General features: G+C 44.2%; 1 protein-coding gene across 3 annotated transcripts in view; it reads right to left on the bottom strand.

Moving 5' to 3' along the window:
- LOC146785847 (maltase-glucoamylase-like) overlaps positions 1-24,603 on the bottom strand; it is a 783,978-nt gene that overhangs the window by 339,895 nt on the left and 419,480 nt on the right. For all 3 annotated transcript variants that reach the window (XM_085635202.1, XM_085635203.1, XM_085635205.1), the window contains one exon: positions 19,055-19,264. In XM_085635202.1, coding sequence (XP_085491328.1) covers positions 19,055-19,264 — 210 coding nt within the window. The remainder of the gene's footprint in view (positions 1-19,054; positions 19,265-24,603) is intronic.

The following is a 24,603-nucleotide window of genomic DNA, read 5'->3' as shown; positions in this document are numbered from 1 at the left end:
GAATATGGAATACGGTTCATTAGACATTGCCTCTCGGTGGAGCATTCATTTTCATTTACATTTGCCTTTTAACCCCTGGAAAATGGGAGAGATGTTCAGTGTGTGGTTTTTTGTAGATCCCATTTGTTGATCAGTAAAAAATGGCATATCCAAAAAGAAATACTGTTAATAATGACAGCATCATTGTGCTTAGAAAAACACAATATGCTAAGATGTTTTCTACATGGGAACAGCTAAATGTAGAACTGGCAATATGTCACTTAAATGATCACAGAAAACAAATGGCATACTAGTCTCAAATACCTGGGATAATAGAAGATTGTGTTGGTATCATAGTTCTCATTTTGTTATACAATGCATACAGGTTGCCAAGCCCCAGACATATTGTTCACAGTGTAGATTCTAAGAGGTAGACTAAATTTGAAAATGTAAGGGTTTTGGAAGTGGATGACCTGAGGTAGAATGTCATATAAAACATCCTATTGGTGCTTTTCATGATTTTGTTTGGCTTTGTCACAGATTACATGCCTCTCCTCAAAACAAACCTCATGAGGGTAGTTTAAATTATGCTGATTTCTGTAACTTCTCTACATTAGAGAAGGGATGTGCTGATCATTTCAGCAATTGAGTCGCTGACTTAAAAAAAGGATGGCGGGTATTCATATATTATCTCAGGAATGTGATGTGGATGGGAGAACGCTTATAGTTAAACTAATAAAAGTCCTTACTCCATCCTTAACATATATGCTACTACACAGCCAGACAGAAATTTTAGGCCTGACATTACACATAAAGTAATGTCCATCTTGGATGATTAGTTAACTGTAGGTGTTGATTGCAACTTGATTATGAACCCTTTTATCGACAGTCATTATAAGGTTGCATTTGTCCCCTATACTATTCATAAATAATTCTTCTTCAAGATAACTCAACATTTGGTTGATGTTTAGAGATTATTTCAGCCGACATGACAGAAATATACTTTCTTTTCCTCTGCACTCACTTCTCAAAGCAGATTAGTTCAAATATTTATTCTCAATGGCTTTCCTCACATCGATTGAGCGCGAAAATCGATTCAATACTAAATTCTGATTGTGCACCTGTTATTGTGGATTTAGAATCATTCAAATTCCTACCCACTCCTCAAGGCAATAAACTATGGCTTCTTAATAATTTCTGCTTATTGTATATTTAAATTACACAAGGTTTTGAGGCCTTTTCACAAGAATTGTTTCAATTTAATGAAACCTCTGGGATCTCTCCTCAAATTTTATAGGATTCATTTAAAGCTTCACGAACGGCCTTAAAAATTCCTATGTAGCCAAAAAATGGAAGTGAAGTGTTCAAAACTCAACTGAAATTCAGAAAAAAATTGACAAATTTGAACATACCTATTTTCCTACAATTTCCAAAACCTGTCTTGGTGAATTAGAAAGAGATGAACTCCAGTTTAATAAGAATTTGACTGATGATGCCACATCTTATTTACTTAGATCTAGTGTTCAATATTACAAAGGGCAAAATAAAAGTATTATCCGACGATCAAAAAAAGAGAGAATTAAAATTCAATCAATTATAATGAATGACAATGTTCACTTGTTCAAGATTCGGAAATTTTGGAGACATTCAAAAATGATTATTCTACAATCTTCATCATCCTTGCCATCACAATATTTACTCTGTGCTCCTAAAAAATTTGAATCGTCTATGGACATTACAAATCAGATTCTTAAAGCTATGAACTTGATTAAATAATGAACAGCTCCTGGTGCAGATGGCTTTTCAATTGAATTTTATCTTTTTTTTTCTAAACTTCTTATACCAAGAATATTCAAATAGTCATACCATTCTCTTTCTTTATCAGGAATACAGCTTTTAATTAATCAGTTTAATATGCATTGATCTATTTAATACCCAAACAGGGTAGGAACCTTAGGCTCTGAAAAAACTGTCAACAAACATCTCTAGTCAATCAAGTTTATAACATTTTTGGAAACCTTATTGCTCTTCTCCTTGAACCATTGTTATCTAAATCGACTGGGCATCAACAAACAGGCTTTGTTAAATGTGGCAATTTATCAGATAATACCAGATTTTTTTATATACTAAGTAAGTCTAATAAATATAAGCACTCATTGGTGCTTATCAATTGATGCAGAAAAAACATTTAATCAGATAAGCTGGTCTTTGATTTTTCACTTGCTTAAATGATTTGATTTTGGTTCTTACTTTCATAATTCAGATTCTCTTTTTGCACAGCCCCAACAGCTTTTATATATGTAAATGGTTTAATATTTTCTTTCTTTTAATTACGCAGTGGAGTTAGACTTGATTGTCCCCTTTCCCCTCTTCATTTTATTTTTGCTTTAGAATGCTTCTCACATAAAATTTGGCATAATCCAGATATTAGTAGGATTTAATTATGGTAAGAGACATGTTAAATTGGTGGCATATTCTGATGATATTTTGATGTTCCTATCTCTGCTAGCTTTCCTTACCGAGGTAAATAATTTTGCTATGGTTTCATTCTATAGACTAAACTCTGAAAAGTGTGACATTCTCCCTCTTAATAAACATTCTTCTAAACATGTCTTTTTTGCATCAATTCTGCCTGGTCTCTGATGAAAATTAAATACTTTTCAAATAATGCTAAAGACACAGTTTCCGTTAATCTCAATGCCGCCATTACAACACTATTATCTTTAACTTCTCAATCAAGCCTATTGTTTCTATCTTGGTGTGGTAGATTGGATTGATTAAAATGATGCTTGTTCCTGTTGTTCTTTTTAATTTAGCTACTATTTTAATATTGATTTCAGGTTGATATTTTAAAAACAATCCAAATAATGTTTCTAAATTTGTGTGGCAAAAAAAAAGCCTCATATCTCTTACTAGACAATGTCTTAAAGAAATGGGGGGGTGGTTAATTAGTCCAACATTTGTTCTTATCATAATGTTTTCTTTTTTAATCATTCTAAATATCTTAATATTGATAATTATACAGTGGTGGCTATGCTATCAGTCTGCACAAACGTGTGTTACTACTAAACCTAATTGGTTTTTATTTGCACGGTGCCCCAAGGAGTAGAAATGGCCACAACACTAACACTGGGAATCAAAGCCCACCAAAATTGAATAACAGTCCTGTGCTCCATTAGTTATAACAAGTTCAAATTATTCCAAAATGTCCTTTGTTTCAATTTTCTTTGTTCTGTCTTCTCATACATCCAGCAATATTACCAGTGCTCTAGCCAACACAAGTTTTGTTATAAAGCAGTTCACTCCTACTCATATCATTACCGGTGTGTCTAAAGATTAGGAGTATTCTCCTTAACCTGATACTTGATTCAAATACTTTTGCCAGTTATATTGAGGATTTGTCTGGTGTACAGATATAATAGGATACAGATGGTGGATTTTGTTTTGACTGTGATCTACATTTGTATATACCATACAGGTTCTTAGTTGGCCCTGAGTAAGTCATTAGTTGATGTACCTATATGACGATGATGTACCTATATGACGAAACACGTGTTGGCCACCGATCTGGCAAGATTGCTGGATGTATGACAAGATGAAATAAAGAAAATTGAAAGAAAGGACATTTTGGAATAATTTGAACTTGATGTTACCAACGGAGCACAGGAGTATTATTCACCTTAATATTGATTCCATTCCTGACACTTTTGGTGAAATTCCTACACTTCTCATTACTGTATAGTAAATTAATTGAGGTCAATAGCAGAACCTTTTTTGGAAATCCTGGAGAGGGAAAACGGATTATTTTTATGGGTTAAACAACATATTGTAAAAAATTAATGTATTCCTTTTCAGCGGGCACAATTGCACTTTCACTTACCCCATTCCCATTCTCTACATTACTGCAGGATGCTATTTCACACAAATTACATACTCTTTCTTCTAAATCTTGGCAAGATATCCCAGATGTATCTATTCCGTGTCCCATTACAGTATCCTTTTCAGTATCTACACTTTACAAGGTCCTTAATGCAGCCAAATCCATCAAAAGACAAGACAGAGATTGAATTACAATGGGAACGTGACTTTGTCTCTTGGACAATCCAATTATAGAATTGAATCTGGACCAAAGTACGTCAATCCACTAGAGTTGCAAATCTAATTCAATCATTATTTTTCCTATATAATAGATTCCAGTTTACTGCCTGTTCATTAAAAAAAAAAAACATTGCTACTAATTGTTGGCCATGTACTGCACCCTCAGATAATCTACATCACCTGCTTTTCTCAGATTCCATCATACTTCAATTCTGTCTTAGAGTGTGACAAAAATCTAATGACATTTTTCATTCTAATGTAGGACAGTAGGACCTTGACCTCTGGTGCAAACTCTCTCCCCAGCAGCTCGGCAGTGCAGTCACCGCGCCGCAGTAGCAAGATCTCCTCCCATTGAGGGTTCGCGCCTACTGCCAGTTTCCTGCCTCTGTGCTGCTCCTGCCTTAGCCAGCACCTCGCCTGCCTGGGATACTGTATCTCCCTGCCCCGCTTGGTGACTCTGCTTTTACTGAGTTCTATTTAATTTAAATATTTGACCGCATTTTGGCTGGTTTTTCTGCTACTGCTGCACCTGTGGCCCCTCCCCCCTGGACAGACCCCGCTCCCACCTCCCAGCACCTCGTCCCGCCCCCTTCCTTATTTAATGGTGGCCGCTGTGCAGTTGCCCCGATGGCAAGCCCGTCTGTGCCCGTCCGCCATGCGACAGCAGCCAGCGCCAGGAACCCTGGATCTACGACACCCTTCCACTACACCTCCATCGCCCTCCTCGCACTCAACCCTGAAAGGGACAACAAGTGCCAGAGTTCGACACCTAACACTACCCACGGCCAGTTCTCCTGCTGACACTGCCACCATTCCTTCACCATCAATAGCCCCCGCGAGTGTGGAACCTATGTCCGACGCCCAAGCCACCGAAGCCCTGATGTGCCTCCTCCTCAATGTGCACTCCCTCCACAGACGGGCCACAGAGATCTGGGACCTGCACGACAACCTCTCTCCAGACTTCACCTTCTTCACGGAGATCAGGGCAGTTATGGATGGTGGAGGTGCAGCAGCTTTGGTGCTCCTCGATCTTTCTGCTGCGTTTGATACGGTGGATCATCGCCTTCTGCAGAGATGTTTGGAAAGGCTAGGATTAGGAGATTCAGCACGAGCACTTATAGCCTCCTTTCTCACTGATCGAAGATCCACCGTATCCAAGGATGGTTTTAATTCCAATCCTTACACCCTTCCATGTGGTGTCCCGCAGGGTAGCTCACTGAGCCCTACACTATTCAATATATACGTCTCTGAACTAGCGCCCCTTATTCGGGAATTCGGTTTCAGCCTGACCACCTATGCTGATGACACCCAGATTGTGGTGGCAGTCTCCAAATCCCAACAATCTCCGGCCGCGCAGTTCAGGAATTGCATGAGTGCAATTAATAAGTGGATGACAGCACACTGCCTGAGGCTCAACTCCAGTAAAACGGAAGTCTTGATCTCCGGCAGTATACAGCCCCCCTGGAATGATCTGTGGTGGCCTGTCGAGTTGGGCTCCCTGCCCATTCCGGTGGTTAAGGCAAAGAACCTGGGTGTGCTTATGGATGCTAAACTCACTCTCCATCACCATACAAATGCGGTAGTGTCGGCATCGCATTTCCTCATTAAAAAAATTAGGAAAATATTTCCTCACATCCCCAATCACACCAAGAGAACAGTAGTCTCTTGCCTTATCTCATCCAGGCTGAACTATTGCAATGGTCTGTTCCTGAACGCCCAGAAGCAACATCTGCGCAAACTACAGATAATTCAGAACTCAGCAGCTCGTCTCATACTGGATATCCCTAAACATCTTTCAGTCTCCAATGAAATCCGCAATCTTCACTGGCTTCCTGTACCCCAGCGCATTGATTTCAAAGCCTTGTGCATGTTTTTAAGGCCTTGCATGGCATTGGTCCGTCTTTTTTGCAGGATCTTTTTTCTTGGTACTGTCCCTCTAGACAGCTGCGGTCCACTGGACCTCGATTACTTGCTGTTCCTAGAGTCTTCAAAGCCAATTGGGGTGGTCGCAGTTTCTTTTACAGAGCGTCTAAATTGTGGAACACCCTTCCCTTTTCTCTCAGGAATACCAGTTCCCTGACGATTTTTAGGAAACATCTGAAAACTTGGCTCTTTCAGCATTAGGAGCAAGGCAGTATTGTGTCATGGTTATGTCCAGCGCCAAGACACCCCCGGGTATACGTGCGCTTTATAAATTCCTGTAACATAACATAACGTAACATAACATGGACCAACACCACCTTCACCCCTGACATCGCCACCACCATCCCCAATGGATTCAAGATCCAGAGAAGGGACCGCCCCCACCACCCAGAAGGAGGACTCGCTATCGCACCCAAGAGCTCCCTCTGACTCTCCACCTCCAGCACGAATGACTCCCTCTCCAACACAGAGCACCTCCACTTCCGGATCTGATACAGCCCCAGAACCCGGCTGCACGGGACCCTCGTCTACAGACTCCCCGGGCCTCACGCCTCCTCCGCCACCTCCATTGCCAACCTCGTCGCCCCTCATGCCATCACCTCCATGGACTACATCCTCATCAGAGACCTGAACTTCCACCTCGACAACCACAGCGACCCCGACTACACCACCCTCCTTGACAACCTCGACAACCTCGGACTGAAGCAGCTCGTCACTACCCCACCCACAGAGCCGGTCACACCCTGGACCCCATCTTCGCAGGAGGGACAAACAGCCACTTCAGTCACACCACACAGCCTCTCTGGACTGACCACAACTGCGTACACTTCACTTTCAACACCACCACCACACCCAAGCCTGCTCCACGCTGACCACGAAGAAACTGGAGCAAGATCACAGAGGAACACCTCAACACCACCCTCCTCCTCGACCCCCTCCACCATGACCGACGCCAAGTCCGCAGCCAAGGAACTACACCGCTGGATTAGCGGCTGCGCTGACCAGCTCACATCCCTCCGCCACCCCGTTAAACAATGCCCCCTGAAGGCCGCCTGGTTCACCACTGACCTCCAAGAAGCCAGGCGCTAATGCAGATGACTCGAGAAACTCTAGTGGAACAAGAACACCACCGATGACCAGAGCAACTACAGGAACACCATGAATGAATACCACCAGCACATAAAGACCACCAAGCAGACTTTTATCAAGAACAAAATCCACACCAATGCTAGTAACGCAAAAGAACTCTTCAACATCATACAGCAGTTCACCAAACCCCCCAGCGAAGCCATGGATGTCACACCCTCTCAGGACCTCTGCAACAGGCTCAGCGCCTTCTTCCACCTGAAAATCAAAGCCCTCTACGACAACTTCAGCGAAAAGTTGCCGGACTCAACCCCCATCTCCACCACCAACAACCAGCTGACCAGCACCACCTGGAAGCCTGCCACCACGACCTTGAAGAACACCCACTCAGGAACCCCCATGGACCCCTTCCCGCTGCACATCTATCACAGAGCTGCTGCCGCCATAGCACCCGAACCAGGCCGGACCATCAGTGCCTCCCTTAATTCCAGCAGCTTCCCCGATGACTGAAAGCAGGCAGAAGTCAAGCCCCTCCTCAAGAAACCCTCGGCCGACCCAATGGACCTGAAAAACTACCGGCCCATCTCACTCCTTCTCTCCACAGCCAAAGTCACAGAGAGACTCATCAACGCCCAGCTGACCACCTTCATTGAAGAGAACTCCATCCTCGACTCCTCCCAGTCCAGATTCCACAGAAACCACAGCACCGAGTCTGCCCTCCTCGCCGCCACCGATGACATCCGCATGCTACTTGACTAGGGCCACACTGCAGCCCTCATCCTACTGGACCTTTCAGCAGCCTTCGACACAGGTTCTCAAAGGACTCTCGCAGCCAGACTCCACGATGCTGGTATGAGGAACCGCCCTCGACTGAATCCGCTCCTATCTCTCCGGCAGAACCCAAAGGATAAGCCTCTCTCCCTCAGAACCTACAAAGATCAACTGTGGAGTACCCCAGGGATCCTCGCTCAGCCTCACGCTCTTAAAAATCTACATGGCCTGCTCGCCGCCATCATCAGACAGCACGGGCTCAGCATCGTATGACACCCAGCTCATCCTCTAGCTCACAAAAAACCCAGAAGATACCAGACTCAGCTTCCAGCAAGGAATGAAGAATGTTGCATCCTGGATGAGCAGCAGCTGCCTAAAACTGAACTCGGAGAAGACAGAGGTCCTCATCCTCGGATCATCCCCCACTGCATGGGACAGCTCCTGGTGGCCCCCAGGACTCGGAAATCCACCCACTGACCCCGACAAACCACGCCCAGAACCACAGCATCATCCTAGACTTTGTAGTGGGCCGGCCTCACGTGTGCAGGATGTACAAGTAGACGCTGTAGATGTGGCCAGGTAGGAGTAGATGAAGTTTATTGAGATCTTAGGTGTAGAAGTAGTAAACCCAGAACAGGCCCGAGAATAGGCCCCAACATAGGCCCCAGCATTAGCCCCACCAGGAGCAGCCTCCTAGCTGCTCAGCCCATCTTCCCAAATGTCTCAGTCCCACACAGTATCCAAGCATTCAACCCACACTAACATTCTACGCGGAACACTGACACTGGCTGAGCAGCTAGGTACAGAATGAAGGGAACATCATAACATGACCTGAGGATACTACAGACTTCTTTCTCACCTTGACCCACCAGATCAATGCCGTCACCTCCACCTGCTTCAACTCCCTCCACATCCTCCGCAAGACCTTCGAGTGGATCCCCCCCGAATGTAGAAAGACCGTCACCCACACACTCATAACCAGCAGACTGGACTACGGTAACGCCTCTATGCGCTTTATAATTCCCGTATTGATTGATTGATTGAATGTTTCTTTTTTCTACCTGGTTTTCTGGGTAGCTAGTCTTAGTGCTGCTGTTGTCTCCTGAGGCGGAAGCCGGGAGTTTTACTCTGTAATTCTTGTTTTTAAACCTGTTACTCTGTTTTAAAAACTCACTGTCATTCCTGTTTCACACCGGTATCCCCGCACACCGCACAGCTGAACGAAGAGCTGCCTCGGTGTTTGCCGCCATCCTGACAAGCCCTCGAGCCTGGCCACGCCCCCTGACGCTCGGCCACGCCCACCATCACACTACTTAAAGCGCGACTCCGCCCCTACGCGCATTAGTGCTGCTGTTGTCTCCTGAGGCGGAAGCCGGGAGTTTTACTCTGTAATTCTTGTTTTTAAAACTGTTACTCTGTTTTAAAAACTCACTGTCATTCCTGTTTCACACCGGTATCCCCGCACACCGCACAGCTTAACGAAGAGCTGCCTCGGTGTTTGCCGCCATCCTGACAAGCCCTCGAGCCTGGCCACGCCCCCTGACGCTCGGCCACGCCCACCACCACCCCCTTTATCATGGGACGGTCTCTTTGGCCGCGCAGCGGACGCGCGCAGCGGGCGCGCCGCCGGCACGCCGAAGGCGCGCCAAAGGCAAGCCCGTCTGCGCCCGTCCGCGCACGGCCGGGCCTAGGGCCAGAACCCCTGCTGGATAAAGCTGCCCCGAAGGTAAGCTACTCTCGTCGGGACCTCCTAAGTCTCAGACCCCCCATCGCCTCCTCCTGTGAGTATGTTCACGACCTGAATGGACCATTCATCAGCTGTACTTACTGCCATCCAGTCCAGCTTACTCTCCCTACTCGAGCCCCCAAGCTCTCAGCCCTCAAACTCGCTTCGCTGAATTGGCGCTCTCTCCCCAAACACGCGACGCTGATTAACCACCTCGCAGAAGACCATGACATAGACGTCCTTTTCCTGACGGAAACGTGGCTCTCTGCCCACTCGGAGTCAGATATGGTGCTAGCAACCCCACCGGGCTTCCTCATCCAGTCCCTACCTCGTCCCCTAGGTAGGGGTGGTGGTGTCGCCATTATTCATCGGGACCATTTCCTCTGCAATACTAATGACGCGCATATTCCCGATTCTGAAAGCCTGCAGTTTACAATTAAGTTAGACCCGACTAACTCTCTCTCAGGGATCCTAGTGTACCGCCCCCCTGGTCATCCAGGTCCTTTTGCTAGTACTCTCCTGGACACAGTAGCTACACAGGCCCACTCCATCACTAATTTTATGATAATAGGAGACCTGAATATTCATTTCGATGACCCCTTAGATTCTGGGACTGTCGACCTGATCACTGATCTGGCGGCCCTTGACATCCGCCTTCTAAACTCTGGAGCTACTCACAATAAGGGTCACTTGCTGGACCCTGTGTTCACAAGTTCCCTCACTATGCTAGCTAGTGAGTCCCTTCCCCTCCCTTGGACGGACCACTTTCTAGTCTCCTTCCAACTACCAGGAACTTTTAGGAAACCTCAAAAACCGCCCACTTATACCAGGGACAGGGCCTGGTCCAGGCTCCCCACCGAAGAATGGGCCAGGACCCTAAAGTCAACTACCCCTGCTTACGCAGAAGACCCGGAAGTCGCCGATAGTAAATATAGAGAATGGATTACTACCTCCCTGGATCTCGTACTCACATTTAGGACTCGGGAGGACAAAAATGGGAAACTAGGTTCCACCCCGTGGTATACACCGGAACTTCGTCTATTACGCAAAAATTGTAAGAGAGCCGAACGACTTTGGAGGAAAGACTGGCAGCATGCCAGCAAGGAAGCCTACCAAAATTCAGTTAGATTATATAAAACTGCTATTAGGCGCTCTAAAGCTTCCCATTATGATACTCGGATAAAAGAATCCACTAATTCAGCCAGGGAATCTTTCCTAATTGTAAAAGAGCTTCTGAAAGTACCAACCACTCCGTCCTCCAATATCCCCCCTGTGGACCGAAGCAACGAACTAGCCACTTATTTTAACGACAAAATTGCCCACATCCTAGCATCCCTTCCCCCTTCCTGTCCCTCTAGCTACATGGACAATGGTTCACCCCCCAACCAGTCTGGAAGCAGCTTACGCCCTCAACTTGCGACATTTAGGCCAGTAACCTGCAACGAGGTAGAAGCAACCTTGACCAAAATGAAAAGCGGATCACCTTTGGACCCTGTACCCATTAGATTCCTTAAAACTGTAGCCCCCGTCATCATTCCCACGATCACGGAGCTTATTAACAGCTCACTTGCCCGGGGATCGGTTCCCGCTAGCTGGAAGAGTGCAGTGGTGAAGGCACTCCTTAAAAAACCCCAGCTAGACCCAGCAGATATGGCCAACTACCGGCCAATCTCACTCCTCCCTGGTATCAGCAAGGTAGCCGAGAAATTGGTCAATGGACAATTGTCTCAGTTTCTCGAGGTAAATAATATCCTACGGCAATCCCAAACTGGGTTCCGCCCGGGCCATGGCACAGATACTGCCCTTCTTGCCGTCATCGAGGAGGCAAGGCGCATTCTAGATTCAGGAGGGTCAGTGGCAGTGATCCTCCTGGATCTTAGTGCAGCCTTCGACACAGTCAACCATCGTGTCCTCCTCAATCGGTTGACGGCAGCAGGGCTCACCGGGACGGCACTCAGATGGATAGAGTCCTTCCTTGCTGGGCGCACGTTCCAGGTTTGGGACGGCAACCATCGCTCGTCCACTCATGAGCGGGGTTCCTCAGGGATCTTCCCTGAGCCCAACGCTTTTTAATGCTTACATGGCCCCCCTTGAAGACGTGGTGATACCATTCGGTATAAAAATAGTGAGCTATGCTGATGATACACAGCTGGTCGTCTCCCTATCCCAACTAGACGACCACCCAGACAAGCTGGCAAACTGCCTTACGGAAATCCACGGTTGGATGTGTGAGTCATCACTAAAACTAAATGGGTCAAAGACCGAAGTGATGCTCATGGGAAAGCAATGGGTGACCATCCCCCCAGCGGTCTGGCCAGACGTGTTCGGAGAAATTCCTACCCCGAAACATGAATTAAGACCCTAGGAGTATGGTTAGAACCCGAGCTCTCCATGAAAACGCAAGCGGCCAAAACTGCAGGAACCTGTTTTGGGCTTATGCGTACTACCCACAGGATTCTCCCTCTACTCCCCCCCGCAGCCAGGAAACTACTGGTCCAAGGGCTCATACTATCACGTTTGGACTATAGTAACATGATCTACCTGGGAGCCCCTGAGGCCACCCTGGCGAAACTGCAACGAACACAGAATGCAGCTGCCCGTCTACTCATGAACCTTCCCTCCAGAGTGTCAGCGAAACCTGCTATCAAGGCCCTGCACTGGCTCCCTGTGCGCCAAAGAGTGGAATTCAAAGCCATGTGCACGGCATACAAATTGATCAATGGAGGTGGTCCTTCGATCCTCAGCGACCTGGTTACTCCATATAAAACGTCCAGATCCCTGAGGTCCGAGAGTGAGCACCTAGCCAACATCCCCAAATTTAAAAAGACACGCACTGGAGGTCGACGCTTCTCAGTGAAAGCTTCCACTGGATGGAACTCCCTCCCACGTACCCTTAGACTGGAATCCAATTATCTGATTTTTAGAAAAAAATTGAAAACACTTTTATTCCCTAAATAATGTCATCCCCCTTCTTTCCTACCTCTCATCTGGACAGCAAATTTTTATAGCGCGGGGATGCCCTTGGGTCACCAGGCGCTTTACAAGTCGCTAAATAAATAAATAAATAAATAGTTTATTAGAATTTTGAAAGTGTTCTGTATATCCTGTTAATATTATTGTTTTACTATTGACTGTTGCCTTTCAACAAATAACCAACAATTGTAAGAACACATCAGCTACAACTTCTCAGGCATGGTGGTATGGAATATGTTACAACCATCATCTAGACAGAGTTTAAATTCAACCCTTGACTTTAGCTACACAAAGAGATGAAGAGACTATTTGATCACCAGTTACAGTTTTTTTAGCTTATTCTGCTTGCTCCTCTATTACTCATCATCCATCAAGAAGTTCTGAATCCCCCTTGAATGTTGAGGTTATGTGCCTTTGTCTACGTATTTCAAAACTATATAATGCATTTTTTTTATACTGTACATTTTAATTATTATTAGATATAGTCTTTATGATTTATATTGTTAAACTATGTTCTCTGACTTATTATTATTCCCTAATATCTTTTTCCTTCCTTCTCTCTCTTTCTTTTCTTCAATTTTTCCTGCTTGCATGTGACGCTCAATTTGTCATGATTTATACTTCAATTATTGATTATAAGATCTATTCCCTGTGATGACTTACTATAGATTGCTATGTTATTTAATAAACTTTTCTTTCAAACCTAAAGATTGGATCCCTGAAATGCATAGGTTTCACAGGAGAAAGCAATACATGAGTATGCAAATCCCTACTGCCCTTCACAGACACCATCCTATTTTGCCAGCTAAAGTGGAATTCAGAACAATGGAGTATCCAAACCTCCTGAATGGAGTACAGAGATGCATCATTAGTAAATAGTCTGCCTCTACTTGCACAATAATTCTCAGGTCATGTCTGAAATTAAATCAGGCTCTCCACTGGATCCGTGTCCACACCACATATTCCTACAATTAATTCCTCTAATTGGTCCAATAGTGACGCAAGTTTTAAACAAGTCTCTTGACCATGCGGAATTTCCAACTATTTGGAAAACAGCAGTAGTGACTCCCTTATTAAAAAAAGCAGGTACGGACATAAATAATCCAGCTAACTACCGACCCATATCACAGTTACCATACCTCTCAAAGGTGTTGGAGAAACTGGTGAATAAGCAACTGTCAAAATTTCTGGAAACTAACAACTTGCTTGACGTTTCACAGACGGGCTTCAGGTCCAACAATAGTACTGAGACAACCCTTTTGGCAGTACTAGATGACATCAGAAGCCAGGTGGATATGGGTAAAACGGTGGCCCTGATACTGTTAGACTTATCAGCGGCTTTTGATACCGTATCCCACAACCTCCTACTAAAAACGTTAGCTGGCAAAGGAATACAGGGAAAAGCCATGACTTGGTTGAATTCCTTTCTAATCAGCAGATTGCAATCTGTTCGACTTGGCGGCTATTCCTCCATTCCTCGACAGATTAAGTACAGTGTACCACAGGGGGCATCATTAAGCCCAACACTATTTAATGTTTACGTCTCCTCACTAGCCGCTATCGGGAAGAAGTGGGGCGTAGACATCTGCTCATATGCAGATGATACGCAACTTATGATCGCACTAAATGGTGAAGAAGGCCCTAAAAACAGATTGCGCAATTGCCTCTCTGAACTATCCAGTTGGATGCAAAATCATTGCCTGAAGTTAAATGCCGATAAATCGGAGATTTTATTGTTCGGCGTTTCCCAACAGCTTTGGGATGACACTTGGTGGCCCAATAGTCTTGGCACACCCCCTAAACCAACTCAGAAGGCGAAGAATCTGGGAGTCCACATTGACAATGCATTGTCAATGAAAGACCACGTATCAATTACTTGTGGTAAAGGCTTCGCACTTTTGAAAATGCTACGAAGAGTATTTCCCTAGATTCCCTTGGAATGTAGAAAGATCCTAGTCCAGTCTCTATTAATTAGTAGACTGGACTACGGGAATTCCCTATTTGTCGGCATGGCGGATTACCTATTTTCAAAACTACAGCTTGTTCAGAATGCGGCAGCAAAAGCCGTATGTAACAAGAGAAAATATGACTCCGCTACCAGCTGCCTGAGAACCTTACACTGGCTGCCAATGAGAGAAAGGGCCGCTTTAATAATGTTGTGCATCACTCACAGAGTACTGCACAATACTGGCCCGACTATCCTAAAAAATAGAATCAACTTCTATGTACCAAATAGAAATCTCAGATCTCAATTCACCGCAAGAGCGGTAACCACCCGTATAAAGAAGGTCAGGACGGGAGGCCGTGCCTTCTCACATTTAGCCGCAAATCTGTGGAACAATCTATCAATAGACTTAAGACTCACTGACGATTACCTCACCTTTAGAAAAAAACTTAAAACCATGTTGTTCCCTAACACTCGTTAACACTCTTATTTATCCTTGTCAGCGTTCTGCACTTTGTTTAATCTTAGCGCCATGATATCCTTCGGGATGAATGTTAGCGCTTTAGAAATATCCTTACCATTACAATTACCAGTGTTACTGCCTCCATACTGGTTTTCTGTTGCCTCTTCAATGACAGCATCTCTTTTCAAAGTATGAAAGCACTAATACTTCTCTTCCAGGCAGATATGATATGACATCCTATCAGTAGAAACACGTATCCTCCTGAGGCGGAAGCAGGGAGTTCTTTGTTGCTATTTTAAAATTTGATGTCACTGTTATTTCCTGTTTTTAAAAGTACTCACTTGTTCTTTGGGACCCCAGGACTTGCCCTTCGAGCATACCGCACAGCCGAGTGAAGGCTGGTAGCGGACCCAAACCTACAAACATTTCCCGCCGCCATCGCTGGCGAACCGCAAGGCCACGCCCACTCTGAGGCCACGCCCACCGACTTTCCTACCCCTTGATAATCATGTGCTTTCACCGTACGCGCAGCGGACGGGCGCAGCGGACGGGCGCAGCGGGCGTGCCGTTTGCACGCCTAAGGCAAGCCCGTCATCGCCAAGACATCGCCTCTCGCCTGTCCCCCTGGTCAAATCACCCGGGAAGCCCATCGCTATGACAGAGACTGCCTTCTCGCCCTAAATCCGGGAAAAAACTGCGAGAAGACATCGGGAAATGTTGGACAGACATACCTACATTGTAAGTCGTGCCACTTCTCCACACCCAAACCCTGCTCTTCAAAGCGCCTCTCAGCTGCGTATAAACTCACCCCTCTCACCATTTTACAACTTAATGTGAGATCACTATGTAAGCACCATCAAGAGATCAACACCCTTCTACTTGAAGAAAACCCTGATATCCTTTTTATCGGTGAAACCTGGCTACATGATGATATGACCAGTATCATCAATCTTGCGCTGCCAGAGAGCTATCATATGAAGTCGATAAATAGAGACACCAGAGGAGGTGGCATTGCTGTCATTTATAGAAAACAATTTCTGTGTTCCTTCACTAAAGAATTTATTTCGAACAGTGAAAGCGCTCGCTTTAAGATCATAGCGGGCCCCCACTTTTCTTTATCTGGCCTCTATATTTATCGGCCCCCCGGTCCTTCATCTAAATTTATTGAAGCTCTCATTGAAACGGCGAACTCCCTGGTGGTGAGCTCGGCTAACTTTACGATACTAGGAGACTTGAATCTCCATTTCGACAGGAATCAAGATCCCACTATTAAAAACCTCCTAGCCGACCTATCAGCCCTACAACTCTGCCCCCTGATCCAGGACGCCACCCACTCGGTTGGTCACATCCTAGACCCTGTTTTTACCAACCTCCCGGAGACTATAATAGAGACGCCCAAACCTATGGATTGGTCGGATCACTACTTAGTCAAATTTACGACACTGATTAAGGAAGTGTTTAATAAAGCTGAACCTATCCGTCATCGCAAAAGAGCATGGCACAAACTCTCAGCTAACGACCTACTTACCACCTTAGGAGAATTCCATCAAGAAGCACATACAAACATAAACACCATATATGCTGCTTACTATGATTGGATTAACCAGGGATTGGATACCCTTGTACCTCTTCAATGGATTAAAGGACGCAGCTCTCCCTCTAATCCTTGGTATAACAACACCTTGAAAGCCATGCGTAAGGACTGCAAGACAGCGGAAAGAACATGGAGACGCGAATACAGTATCAAAGATAAATCTGCCTATCGACTCAAACAAAAGCTTTATCACAAAGCTATTTGTTCCGCTAGGGCCACTTTCTATGCGGAAGAAATTACTTCCAGTACCAACCCCTCCAAAGCTATATTTAAACTAGTAGATGAACTGCAGAAAAATAGATCTTCTTCCTCCAATGCTATGTCAGCACAGCAATGTGAGGATCTTGCTTCTTTCTTTGTGAACAAAGTACAAAACATCTACAAATCCTTTCCACGCTACTCTGCTATAGCTCTTAGCTCCCCTCCTCCCATTAATAAATGCACCAGGATGGAGCTTATACCTGAAATCTCTCATGAAGACCTAGCTGTACTTTGCAAGAAGGTCAAATCTGGTTTCCCAGCAGACCCCATGAGACCGGCACACTTCTTAGAATCCCTGGATTTCTTTTTACCCTCTCTAGCATCCATATTAAATTTGTCCTTTTCCTCGGCCACTGTCCCGACTGTCTGGAAGCAAGCATGGGTCTCTCCCATCATTAAAAAACTGACTCTCGATCCCTCCAAACCGGAGAACTATAGACCCATCTCGTTGCTTCCATGGATCTCCAAACTCGCAGAAGCTCACGTTAACATCACCCTGACCAAACACATGGATCTACATAACATCTTAGATCCATCCCAAAATGGGTTTAGGCCACGCCATAGCACTGAGTCTGCCCTCCTAGCCACGTCAGAACATCTTCGGACGATACTTGATGCCGGCCAAAGTGCTGCTCTGATCTTATTAGATCTCAGCGCGGCCTTTGACACGGTATCACATAGTATTCTACTGTATCGTCTGAACATGGCAGGTATCTCAGACCGTGCATTGGACTGGTTCCGGGAGGACAGGTCTTTTCGGGTGTCAGCCCCTCCATTCCTCTCCCAGTCCCACCCCATCGGACAGGGAGTACCTCAGGGCTCCGCACTCAGCCCATGCCTTTTAAACCTATATGTACAGCCGCTTGCGGCTGTAGCTAGAGAATGGGACATCTCGCTGGTGTCATACGCTGACGACACGCAGCTAGTAATCACTCTTACTGAGGGTCCCTCTATTTCTGCAGCGAGATTCAGGGATGGGCTGGCTGCCGTAGCCCAATGGATGACGGATAATTGCCTGCAGCTCAATGCAGGCAAGACGGAGGTACTGCTTCTTGGTAAGAATACCAGCTACTGGAACCAACACTGGTGGCCTCTGTCACTAGGTACCATCCCTCCCCCCAGATCCCTGGTCAAAAACCTGGGCGTTTGGATGGACTCATCACTCAATTTCCAGACCCACACAAAAAGAGTAGCGGCCACTTGTGTGGGCCTGATGAGGAGCCTTAATCCCATACTCGGCTTCTTTGACTCCAAGGTTCGCCAAACGATTATACAAGCCACAATTCTGTCCCGCCTAGACTACGCTAACGTCTTACTCCTGGGCGCTAACAAAGCTGAGATTGCGCGCCTACAGCGCGTACAGAACACACCGGCAAGAACCTTGGTCGGACTTCCCCGTAGGTGCTCGGCTAGAGCCACTATACGAAAGCTGCATTGGCTGCCAATTGAGTCCCGTATCCAGTTTAAAGCTCTCGTTATGATCTTTAAAATTCTCAAAATTGGACGCCCAAAACTTCTCCGCCCTCTCCTTATACCTTATGTGCCACAGCGCAATCTGCGCTCTCTTGGACAACATTTATTGACAGTTCCCCTCACAAAGTTAGCTCGCACAGGTGGGCGCTCCTTTAGAGTACTAGGAGCCAAACTTTGGAACAATCTGCCGGTGAACATCCGCTCAATGGAAAATCTGTCTGCTTTCCGGAGAGGTGTCAAAACCCATCTATTTCCTCCCCTTTAGGTTTCTGATTCCTGGTTGTCTGTTTTTTGTGAAGATTCTGTGGTTCTTTAGCGCCGGGACGCCCCTTTGCTGGGGTAGCTGTTTTGCGCTCTACCAAATTTTAACATAAAACATAACATAACATAACATCCTCGCTATCTGCCAGATTCACACATTGCGCACTCTCCTCCAGTCCCACATCTGGCAGTGTAAACAGAATATGGCAGCAATATAACCTGACACCTCCAGTGGCTGCTTCTCTGCTATTTCTTCAGCATAGACCTCTACGCATTTTCAGTAGACAACATTTTCAAGGGTACCCACAGCAAATTTCAAGCAGGCATACAATTTGAAATTAATAATGATGCGAAAATTTTAATGATAGCAGCTCAAAATCAACATGTACTACAACCAGGTAACAGAAAATCATCATCAGGAAACAGTTACGAAAATTCACTCGAAAAAAAACACTTGTAATCAATAAATACAAGCTCAAGCATGCATTAAATTGGCATTACCTTAAACTGCAGCATATTATTCTCATGATATGTCATCGAAAGTCGAAGTGTAGTGATGGGGGTGGAACGTGACTCATAATGGAAAAGTAACCCAGTAGGATTTTGTATATCAGCTGTTAAACCGGAAGGAGTTGTCTCAATATTAGCCACACTGTAGCCATGATTATCTGGATAATAACACGATGGTGCATTTGGTTCATTTGGTGCTGGCTGCAAACAGAGAGTTTAGGTTAATATATTGAATTTATTGAGCGAGCAATGTATTTTTATGTCTGGCATAGAGGTAGCTTTAGCTGTCTAACCACCCTCATTTAATACAATAAATAGAACTGAAAAGGCACACATAAATACATATAGAGCTGATTTGTTTCCAACCTCTTGATCACATTTTGCTTATGCTGCCCACAGCAAACAGCCTAGGGCAATGAGTTAGCCCACACATACACGGTGATTGACAGCATCTTAGTTGGTCACAACTGCACACTTGACTAAAAAGAAGAACACTTTAGTGCCAGGTCGTTGGGCTAAATTTTCACTTTAATGATGTTTATTTCCTTCCATTCGTCACCCTTCATTATCTTAGTAGCTATGTCTTGAGGTTATAATAATTCAAAGCAAATAGAATCATATTTTATCGTGATATGGATGAAAAGGGTTTCTTTACATGTTCTTAGCACACCTGTAGAATAGGAGGCAAGCTTGTGTACCATTATATGAAAATTATATAAAACAGGTAATTAAAAAATAATAATACTCTTTATTTGCTGTCATTGCTTGGTGTGGCAGGTTTTCTTTTTGTGACATTTGTTTACAATAAATCTCTCTCCTCTTCAATGCTGACAAATATTATTGCAGTGCCCTGCTCCATAATCCTTGTAATTCCTTCTGGCAAAGATGGGCCTCTCTCAGGACTCGCTGCGATAGTCTTTTCAACTCTCAACGATGGGTGGCAGCTCCTGCCCTGTTTCCCCACAGCTCAATTCCATACCAGGTCCGAGGGTTGGCCGGCTGCTTAATTTCCACTCTCCCTGTGGTTTGCTGGTCTGCTCTAAACCACAGGTGGTGCAAGGTAGGATGCTTACTGTAAAGTGCCTTTACTATGCCACTCCTTCAAAATCAAAAAGAGTCCTTACACTCTAGGGAAAATGTGCCTCGATATTTTATTCTGCCACTTTCACACAGAGACGTGTTGCAGCAATTCATTGACTTTTTCAATCTGGATTGACGTCATGATTGCTCAATAAATGCAAATTGTCTCACCATAAACACAGAGGAAATACTCTCCATTTATCTGTAGCAAGCTGGCTTGTTATATATATATATATTGACACACACACATAAACACACACATATATATATATATACACATATATATATATATATATATATGTGTGTATATATGTGTATATATATGTATATATATATATATATATATATATATTATCTACTGATAGATAGTTATAGTTAGGACCGTGTTTCCATAGGAAATCCGCAACATTCTATTTGGAATAACTTTGGCGCCGGTTGACGAATCCTCGCGAAATTTTCAAAATAGGTGGGGCGCTCCGCTCCGCTCCTACCCTGAAAGTCTCGGGGGGATTCGTCAAGCGGGGGCTGAGAAAAAAGGGGGGGTCCAAAAACGCGTTTTCCCCATGCAATTTTCCATAGGGACCTTTAGTCCAAGGTACAGCCCGAACGGCTGAACAGAATTACTTGAAATTTGGCAAAGAGGTAGTCCTCAGCTCAGGGATGTGCCTTTTGCATATATGGAGTCAATCTGTTCAGTAGTTCCTGAGAAAATCAAAAGTAAAATCATATATATATCTGGGCGGAGCCTAACCACACATCTCATCCTGAGATCTGATTGGCTGTCAGCACTTCATCCAAGAAGTGTTGGCAGCCATCTTGGGACCAATATACATGATAGCACCTCATTAAAAAGAATTGCAGTTAATAGAAGGTTTTAAGACTTTAATTACATTATAAATCATTTGTTGATGGTACAATACTCATTTAAGGAATTGTGGTGTGTTCTAAGGTGATTTTACCATGTGAAAAAGCCTTCTGCTGTGATATCATGAACCATGTTTTAGAGAAAACTATTTTCTCATGCTTTTCCCACAGAGGTTTGGAAGGTGATCTATAAGCTAAACTGAGAGCATATTTTCTGTAAATTCACATTATCTTTCTCAGTCATGTGAGATTGAAGTCTGACATTCTCAGTAAAACATGTACATCCAACAAGGGCAGAGACTGTCAGTTGATTCCTTTGTGTTCTACTGCAGCTTCCCAGAGTGTTCTAAAGAACAACTAGAGCGCTAACAGTCTTACTTATGACAAAAGTATGGCACACCTGAAGCCATCTTGATTGGAATAAAGTGGTAACACTTAAAACATTTAATTTACAAAGGAACAAAATGAGGGGGTTCATTTTGCCATATAAATTATGATTAGTGCTGCAGAAAGAAAAACACATTTTGACTTCTGAAATCCTCTTATTTCATAAAAAAATTCTGACATGCAGACTGAAACATGCACTTTCAATACCAGCAGCAGATTTGTCTAGTGAGCAGTAGCTTTACTACAGTGATCTAATGAGCAACTAGAGTGCTAACATTCAGAATTTATGGAAAATGTGTGACACATCTGAATGCCTTCTTGATGGAATAAAAGTAAAAAACTGAAAGTATTTCCTACTAAGGAGACTGCAGTAAATGAGTAAATGCGTGATGTCACTGACCATGTCATGAGTGATGTAATATGTGATGTCATCAGCAGTGCATTGCGGGCGCGGGAGTTATAGTTAGCTGAACTAACTATAACGGGGGAATTTCTATGGTTTTGTACGAGTGAAAAGTCCAGCTAACTATATCGCCCCTGAAACCTATGTTTTTTTCAGTGAATATATATATATATGTGTATCCCAAGCACACCATGCCAGCTTACCGATTCTAGACCTATTAGCTTTGACAATCATTGCTATAATTGTCATGATCATTTAAACATTTTACAGAAAGAGACTGAGAATAATGAAACACCATTCAATGGAACTCCAAGTAAAATAAAAAAAGAACAATGTGTTACTCCAATGAATGTTCTCAATTTATTGTGGGCAATAACCACTCAAAAAAAGAAGAGTTTCTGTTGGATGTGCAAAAAAAAATATTAAAGTTCTGACTGATTTCTTTATGTGAAAAATCTGTCAATTTATTAAACATTTTATTCCAGAAATTCATTAAGGTCAAGGCACCGAGTAAAACATTTGAGCTGATCAGTTATAAGTGAAGGGCATCAAGAACCCTTCCACTGGATTTTATTTGCTGTTTAATGATCTATGTCCAGGGGCCACATTACACAAGTTCCCCGGGGGTGCAACAGGCATTTGCTCCTGAGTACTTAGTATTAGAGTGAGGCTGCAAATGCTTGTGATGCCCCTTCTATGATACAGATAGCACCAGCGCTATCATTAGAGGGTGTTCCATCATTTACATGGGGGCGTGGCCCCAAGCAAATGAGGGAATCTCTGTGCCTCTGTGCCAGCGCTGCATTACTAATGTGGGTTCAGAGGCAAGCATGCCTTTAGAAGGCGCATTGAAATACAGCCCTGAAAAATGGATGAAAGGGGTCTCATGGAACCCTCAAACATCCCCTTGCAGGTGAGTGCAGTCACTCCAGGGATTCTCTATTCTGTTTTAAAAGTGCAGTCGGTTTGCTGTCTGCACAAAGAAACATGGGGCAGCTTTTAACCAACTGCTCCATATTTCTCTTGAATGCGCCACCCTGGGGGCATTGCAAATTTGCAGCTCTCCTGAAGGCAGCACATTCTTCCCGATAGGGTGCACTTTACATTTTTTCACCCAGCGCACCTGCTTTAAGGTACACCGTGGTGCAAACACGGAAATGCCCCCTATGTGTAAAATAATCACTGATGTTCCATTAAGTTGGTGGTCACAAATACTGCAAATGTTAGTTTGCAACCACAAGACTGGATTTTACCATGCTCAAATCCCATTTTAGGGGTTTGTGAAGTTGTTCCGACTCCTAAGATAGGATTACAACTAGATACTAATTTAGTATTTCAAAGGCTCATGCTGTGGGTATCCCTTCTAAATACGGAATCAGTATCCAATGTAGCAACAGGAAGGAGATGTGGTCCTCTGTTTGAGTGTGGCAGGTGGATTAAACCGTCAGGGTGGTGGAGGATATTACCCCCACCACTCTGATAGATCACTATCCACTAAATGTTGAGATGACTCTTGGCAGGGTGGTCATCTCTGTATTTTGAAGGGTGCCATTGTCACAGTGGTTTCTTTCAATGTACTAAAAGCTTGATTGACAGCCCCTTTGCTTTTCACAGCTGTTCACCAAACATGTACCCTTTTTGTTTTCCAATAGCAAACCCCAAAACAAAAACCAAATAAACAGCACACCTGGGAGTCTTCTCCAAGAAGGTGATTGTTATTATTGACTTTTCTGTTCCTTGTCACCAGGTTTTTTCTGGCAATGATGAACATGGAAATAAAAGACATTACACCTCCCACCCTAAATAGGGTGAGCAGTGTAACTTCCTATCGCCGATGGTTCGTACTCTAGCAGGTCATCAGAGGAAGTATCCCATTGATGGAGCAAGCGAGGGCTCCATTAACTGTACACATCTCTAAATGAGATGGGCGGACCTAGGATTTGGCAGACAGGTTCTGCATTGTGTTTCCAACAGAGTACCCTGTCAGCCAAACATTAAAACAGTGGACTGTTAATGCTCTTAGTTCAAGTTTGCACCATTGATTGTACACTTAAGGTCTGCCCATAGCTAAAGAAGAGAGGCGGAGCGAGGATTTTTCCGACAGCTTCTGCATTGTATTTGCACCAGAGCATCCTGTCCACCAAACTCTAAAACAGGGCACTAATAATGCTCTTAGTCAAAGATTTAGCAATATAAAACAGCAAAAATATTGGTTTGCAACTGGAATTCCAGTCAAAAAGCATTGAACAGTTACAAACTCGCAAGTTGGAGTGGTAACCATTTTACAAATGGGGAAGAGTCTCCTTTGTGACTGTTTAAAAAAGGTTCAAAGCGAGTAGACCGTGTTCTCATTGAAAGTGAGAAGTATTTTTCAACCTCTCCTATGAATACTATTAGGTAGGTCGGATTACGACCCTTAGCAATTTAAACTTTTTGAACCAAACTATTAGGTCTATTCATAAAATTCCACAATGGTCCCAAAAATACAACTAGTGAAATAGTACATTGAGCTTCTAGACCAGTTGTAAGAAATATGCCTTTTCTGCATAGTCACCCCATACTGTATGCCTTTTGCTTGACCCTTACTTTTTGCTGGGATTAGAACTATGTGCAGTTTACCCTGATAATCAGTGGTAAAGTGCTTTTGCTCCTCCTTTAAACATGGTCCAATCAGCATATTCCTAATCGGGAAATGTAACTTATCTATAAGTCCTTAGTATATGCAACGAAATGTCCCAGAGGCCTGTTGGTTAAATGGCACCAGTGGACTGCAACACCTATTGAGCTATTCACAGCAGTGACAGTG

This window comes from Triturus cristatus, chromosome 11, assembly GCF_964204655.1.
Source record: "Triturus cristatus chromosome 11, aTriCri1.1, whole genome shotgun sequence".
In the NCBI taxonomy this organism is placed as follows: Eukaryota; Metazoa; Chordata; class Amphibia; order Caudata; family Salamandridae; genus Triturus; species Triturus cristatus.
This window is presented reverse-complemented; position numbering and strand designations above follow the sequence as displayed.